At 42.3% G+C, this 6,675-nt stretch overlaps 1 protein-coding gene across 1 annotated transcript; it reads right to left on the bottom strand.

The window, feature by feature from the left end:
- Window positions 1-244: 244 nt before the first annotated feature.
- Window positions 245-6,673, bottom strand: LOC147230669 (glutamine-rich protein 2-like). Its single transcript, XM_086154161.1, has 6 exons — window positions 6,559-6,673; window positions 4,727-4,792; window positions 3,069-3,219; window positions 2,729-2,840; window positions 1,514-1,621; window positions 245-697 (listed from the first exon to the last, which is right to left on the bottom strand). The coding sequence occupies exons 3-6, from the start codon at window positions 3,108-3,110 to the stop codon at window positions 594-596; spliced, it is 366 nt and encodes a 121-aa protein (XP_086010287.1). The 5' UTR covers window positions 3,111-3,219; window positions 4,727-4,792; window positions 6,559-6,673; the 3' UTR covers window positions 245-593.
- Window positions 6,674-6,675: the final 2 nt, after the last annotated feature.

Raw genomic sequence — 6,675 nt, 5'->3', positions numbered from 1 at the left:
TGAGAAGGTGATGTATGAAGCATTATGCAACTCAACAATTAAAGTTGAAGAGGGAAAGCAAAGAATTCCACTTTCGACGCGTCGCCGAAAGTTCCCCTGCCGAGGTGATGCAACACGGCAGTTAACACACCCCTGACCCCAACAGTGCATTAAAGATTACTTTTTTTTTTTTTTAAATCAAACATCAAGTGGAACATTATCTTACCTTTAGATGGTGTTTAATGGAATATATGTTGACAGGGATTCACACACCACTGATTTTACTCAATAATGTCAACTTTTTCAGAAAAAAAAAAAACACAACATGGCCCCGTTCTAATTGACTGGTGTCACTCAGGATCCCAGAAATGATGCTGAGGGATCGAGAGTTTTGGGCCAGTGGAGAGGAAAGACACACCGAGCCTTATTTTTGTCCTGACTTGAATGGCAGTGAAATATTTGATGCTGCTTCTCAAAATTTAAGTGTCCCAAAATGTGTTTCTGAGAGGAGTTCAATATGAAAATAATGATTTCAGAGGATACGATGCAAACAAAAGCAATGTTTCTGCGCAGAGCTGGACCGCAGATTAGATTTCGGGGCTCGCCGCCGCCCCCTACATGTGGAGGGTTTGCTTTTCCTGAGTGTCCTGGGTGGTGGAGCTGTGAGACGTGCAGCCCAGGACGGACCCAGGCCATTCCCGGGCAGGGCTGCTGGACACTGCAGACAAAAAAACACTATTTATTACAGAATCAAAAAACGGAGTCCCCTTTACTTGATAATAACTTCTTATTCTGGTTCTGTTTTATGTCGTAAACTGCAGACGAAAAACGCTTTTCATTACAGAATCAAAAAAAAAGAGTCAACCTTACTTGATTATAACTTCTTATTCTGGTTCTGTTTTATGTCGTACACATTTTTATACATTGCTTTCACATTCATTCCAGTAGGAAACCCCATTTCACTAATAATCAGTGCTTTAGAAAGTACTAAAAAAATTCAAGAAATCGGGTACAGCACCATCACTTGTATTTACTGTATTTACTAAATATAGGTTTTTGAGTCTTTGACATTCTTAAGAAGTTTGCTGTTCCAAACTTTACAAAAATGCTTTGGGTCATTTTCTGATGTTTTGGCAAACAATACCTAGATTTGCCTGGAGGGAGGAAGGCAATCATTATTAAATCACTCCCAGGGATGTTCAAAATTTTTTAAAATGTAAATATTTGATCCTCAAACTAGTGTATTTCTTGATAATTCTGTAATTCTCAATGTTCTATGGAGGAAATCAAGAGCAATTTGATGTCATTTGTCAAATAAACAAATATAGTATATCATATTAGTTGTACATAGAAATTGCTTTGCTTTATCGAACCTCAGTGATGGTGGATCAGATTGTTTCGTGATTAATTACACAACCAAACTATCATTGTTTATCAGAGTCCCTTAGTGACGCCTCCGAGGGTCTATAGCTTAGTGAGTCAGAACAGAGGTCCAAAACGTAAAGAGGTTATGGCGCCTGTGCCGCCGTCTCACCTGAGTTGCCACTCTTGGCACTGTGGGGGCGCTGAAGCAGCATCTCGGGGGAGGTCGGTGGTCTGGGGGCCGAAGAGCATCTGCTTCTGTCTTTGGTCTTGTTCGTGCCTGGGGTTTAACACGGGTTAAAAACACCATCTCATGTTACTTTCCGGCTTGCGGACACGGCACTCAGGCTCACACTGGTCACCTTGATTTATTCACGATGAGCTCAATCACATAAAACTTTTGAGCTCCTCCCTGCGCGTCCTTTTCTCAGCACACCGGATGACCGAGCCATCTCATCTGGCTCCGCTCGATGCGGAGGATCGGCGGCTCTTCCATCCATTATCTACGTTCTTCCGGAGCGGGCGGGAAGGGGGATTGATCGGTAAATCAAGCGCTTAGCTTTCCAGCTCAGCTCCTTCTTTACTGCGACAGAGCAGTGCGGGGTCTGCATCACTGCTGGCGCTGAACCCATCTGCCTGTCGATCTCCGGCTCCGTTTTTCCCCTCACTCGTAATTGAAGTCCCCCGCTTTGGGTAGGCTCTTATCCCAGAGAGAGCTCTCCACTTTTTTTTTCAGCTGAAGATATTAGCCTCAGGTTTGGAAGTGGTTCTTTTTTTTTTACGGTGTGATGAGTGCAAACGGAACTACGTCAGCTACAAAAAGCAGACGCCCAATCCTGAGGTTCCCAAACGGGGACATTCTGACTGTGTCTGGAAATTGTGTCCGTAAAGGTTACGAACAGAATCAGAGACGAAGGGCACCCCTGGCAGAGGCCAAGCCTCACCAGAAACAAATCTGAGTCTGGCAATGCGGACCGAGCTCTGACAAAGGTCATACAGGGATCAAAGGGCACCTATCAAGGGTCCAGTCCACTGCACTCCTGAAGTATCCACCACGGGACTCCCGAGGGACACGGTCTAATGCCTTAAGCAGACCGGGTGGGCCAACTCCCGAGTGCCGTCAAGGACCCTGCTGTGGGTGTGCAGCTGGTCCGATGTTCCGCGACCGGGACGAAAACCGCACTGTTCCTCCTGAATCCGAGGTTCAGCTATCCGACGGACCTCCTCTCTAGCGCTACAGAACAGACCTTTCCAAGGAGGCTGAGGAGTGTGTGTTGGAACACACCCTCTAACAACCCTTTTTAAAGAAATAATGACATCATAAAATTCCTCTAGTTTCAGACTAAGATTGAGTCTCTGTGAGAAAAAAAAAAATCGTTATGTTTACCTTCTCTGTGAGAGATAGTAGGTAGTTTACTGTCAGGGTGTCTGACGGACGCTACATTCAGGCGACCTTTGTAGATATGCCCATCCAGTCCGATGATGTCAACCTCCTCCAGCTTAGCAGTCGGCGAATACATGAGGTGCACAAGCACACAACACCATGCATCCACACACACACACACACAGATAGAAATGCACAATCAATCAATGTTGTTGACAACAATACTCACTCATATCTAGGAGATCATTAGCATTAAGACTTTTATTCCTTCTTCTGCAGGCATTGGTGTCTCCTGGTTTTGAGGATCTTGACATTGATGACATTGTAATTTGACATGTCACACCTGGACGGTGGGGTCGCCCTCGGGCTGAGGGTGGAGCTTCATGTGCTGCAGACCGGTGCGTCTCTGGCTGGCTGAGGTGACGGTGTGGCTTCCTCCGCAGCTTCGCCATACGGACAGCGGGCTGCCTTCTCCCGTCTCAGCCAGGCGCTCACTACTTGGCGGCAGTAAATAAAGAGATTGTAGGGTTTTACTGTGTATTATTTCGTGTGAATGCTGTCAATCAATTGAAGATGTTCTTCTTTATTGTGACCTCACCAAAAGTAAGCATGTAGAAAAAGAGTACAAGTGTATCCAGATGTTCCCATATTCTATGATTAATATTGTTTCGTATTGTCACTGCCTTGGAGTATGAGAGTCGTTATCCTAAAGTATATGGTCTATTTTTGAAAGGGATCTGAACACAGAAACGAATATATCGACGCTTCACTGAGAAAGGCTGAAAAACAGTTACATTCCCGACACACACTTACACTATTTGGAATTACAACAACACTGGTCTTGGTCACCCAGCCGGACAATCAAACATTCAAACTCATGGTCTTTTATCAATACCTTAATAACGATAAAGATAAAGTCTTCTTCTTTTCCTTTCGGCTTCTCCCCTTCACGGGTCGCCACTGCGAATCAACCTGGTCCATCTAACCCTATTCTCTGTATCCTCTTCTCTCACAGAACACGCAGAACTTTAAATTAATGTGAAGAACGGGGTAAACAAAAAAAAAAAAAAAACAAGGAGACGTCCTGTCTGGGATCAATCAGTGTAGTAAAATTTTGGGGGTGTTGATTTTGGAATCTGAAGCAGTCAGTAGCCTCCGGGCCCAGCGGCCACGTGGTACGACTGTTAACAGAACATTGACCTCACCTCCTGGAGTAGCGAAGCTGCTCCACGGCATAAACACTGTGCGGCCTATTGGACTTGTGATAGGGGACGCCGGGAGATGAGGGCAGCGTCACCATGTGCCTTTCATTCCCCACCGAGACACCGAATACAAGACAGACAAACACTTTAATATATTCACAATTTAAGGACTGGTACCCCTCATTCTGTCTTCTGATACTTAATCTTTTGCTTTGTTTTTAGGTTATTTATTCATGTCCAGGTATGTTTTTTTTTTTTTTTTTTTTTTTGCTAATTTTACAAGAACGCATGTCTGATCTGATCTGATTTCTCGCAAAAAAAGAAAAAAATCCCGAGCAATTCCTTGTCTGTTATCAGGCAGTTTTTTTTTTTTTTCCGTTTTTGGGGGGAAATGGAGGGTTTTTTCCCTTGAGGGGGGGGGTTCCCTTACTCTTTTTTTCTGCTGCTTATTTTATGGCAATTCCTTGCTAATTCTCAGGTTAATTGCTGACTTTGAGAGACTTCCCTGCAGATTTTTCTTGATGGTTCATGCCTGACATTTTTCCATGTGCATTGAAAATAATTAACAATTTGCAGAGTTTCCTCCCAGGGTCTGATGTGTCCTTGTCTCTCTGGAACTAAATGTACAATACATGATCTTAAGTTTAATATTTTCCCGTATTTTACCACAAGCTTGCTAGCCTCAGGCATGAAACACAACTGATTTAAAGAGAAAGGATTAAAAAAAATACCTGGAGAGAAATTACATTGTCATCTTGAATAAAGAAATAAAACGCAGCCGTGGTTGCTGCCAACTCACGGGCCTGGAATTTGTTTGATGACGGGTCTGTCGCATGAGAGGCAGTGGAATCTGTCCACCAGCTGTCTGGAGATAAAACAGAAAAACAGCTGATTTGACACACAGATCTGACCTGATCAAATCATCAAATTATAAACAGCAACTATTATTGACTATTATGACTGTTTTTTTTTGTCTTTTTATTTTTATAATGTGCTAAATGTAAGCTTTGCTAAACTGGCTTAATTAATGATAAGCAGTCATATTTACACTAACTTTGTGTCATGATTCAACTACCATAGGTAAAATACAAAATAAATTACAGATCTCGGATATGAGTGGAGAAAAAGGAAAAAAAAACTATATTTCCAAGATTTAAATCATTGAAATTTGAAGAAAAAAAAAAAAAATTAGATCTTCTCTGACAGGTCAGATTTTCACTAAGAACGTGTCAAAAATGTCAAAGTTGCAATTACTATTAATTGTTTAAAAAAATAATACATTTTTATTTGGGTAAAAAAATAAATACATTTTGGCAATATTAACCCAATATGGAGGCATTATCATGACGGTCTGGACTTTGGAGAGACATTTCCATGAATTGTCTCTCTTCTGAAGTTTACAGTGTCTGAGTGGTTTCCTCCCACAGTCCATAACATGGAGAGGGTTAAGCGGAGACTATAAATTACTCGGACACGTGACGGAGTCAATGGTGGTTTGTCTCTATACTTGGCCCTGTGATCAAATAACAACTCGCCCAGGGTGAACCCCACCTCTGGCCCGCAGACAGCTGGGATAGGCTCCATCCCCCACCCCCACCCCTGCAATCCTGACAGATAAGCAGTATAAGAAGCAGATAATGAATGAACAAATGAATGAATGATGCATTTGAGCAGATACAATAGCATTTGCGCATCAGGAGCTACAAGTCAATAGACATATACAGAAAATGTACTGCTTCAGTCTGCTACTGATGAGCATGTGGTATTCACTGTTTCCCAGCTGTCTGATAATGCTGCTCCATGAAAAAAATGAGTTTTGTCTAAATAATACCACAATATGTGGTGATACTCCGGTTTCATTCCTGCAAATGTTCAGCCTCAGTTTTGGACATTCTGATGTTTTACCTCTGTACATCTTACAAGCTATTCTGCAAGGAAGTGAGTCATGAAATATTAATTAATTCTCTGTCCAGTGTAACATGGACACAGAATAACAGTGGGGCTGGAGCTGGTCCCAGGAGAGATTGTGGCAAGATGTAGGATTTAACCTGGACTGGTCAGTGGTTATTGACAGCGCCACATATAGAGACCCACGAACATTCGCCCGGTTCTCCACTCAGTTAAGAAATATAAGAATATGTAAATGACCCCACAGAATGATCCAGTTGGAAAGAATCCAGGAACCCTCTAGATGTGAGGTGGGAGTTATAAGTCCTTTACCGATATGACACGTCAACAACAAACAAATAGTTATCACAAAAACTGGCTTCATCCCATATTCAGAACTAAGATAAGATAAGATAAGAACAACTTTATTAATCCCAAAGGAAATTGTTGTGCCAGAGTTACAGAAAATATAACAGTAATGAATAATAAAAAGAAAAAGGCAGAATTAGAAATAAAAATAAACTATAAACTATAAAGTGTCTCAGTGAAACTATAAAGTGTCTTAGTGAACAAGTGATAAAACTATAAGTGTCTTAGTAACAAGTGAGGTAAGGAGAGCACAATAGTATGATAAGGATATGGAAAGGTGAGATTTCTCGAAAGACAAATATTGGATTCAATTTTGAGAATTCCTGTTCTGAAAATGATTTGAGAGATGCAGAAAATTCCCTGGGGTTTGCTTACTTTCGGATGGCGGCGGCATCTTCATACTCCGGCGCTGCCTGTGACAGCAGCCTCTCCTGGATGGTCCTCCAGCGATCCTCCAGCTGCTTCTTGACCGACTCCAGCTCCGGCCTGTTC

The sequence above is a fragment of the Fistularia commersonii genome, chromosome 10, assembly GCF_037954325.1.
Source record: "Fistularia commersonii isolate RoL2024-O1a breed Wild chromosome 10, RoL_Fcom_v1.0, whole genome shotgun sequence".
Classification (NCBI taxonomy): Eukaryota; Metazoa; Chordata; class Actinopteri; order Syngnathiformes; family Fistulariidae; genus Fistularia; species Fistularia commersonii.
Note: the sequence above shows the minus strand (reverse complement) of the source record. Positions and strands in the feature narration are given on the sequence as shown.

Coding starts and splice junctions, on each gene's coding strand:
- LOC147230669 (XM_086154161.1), bottom strand. CDS start 3,110: ATGAAGCTCCACCCTCAGCCCGAGGGCGACCCCACCGTCCAG. Junction 2,841..3,068: donor AGGGCGACCCCACCGTCCAG/GTGTGACATGTC, acceptor CCGACTGCTAAG/CTGGAGGAGGTTGACATCAT. Junction 1,622..2,728: donor TACTATCTCTCACAGAGAAG/GTAAACATAACG, acceptor GTTAAACCCCAG/GCACGAACAAGACCAAAGAC.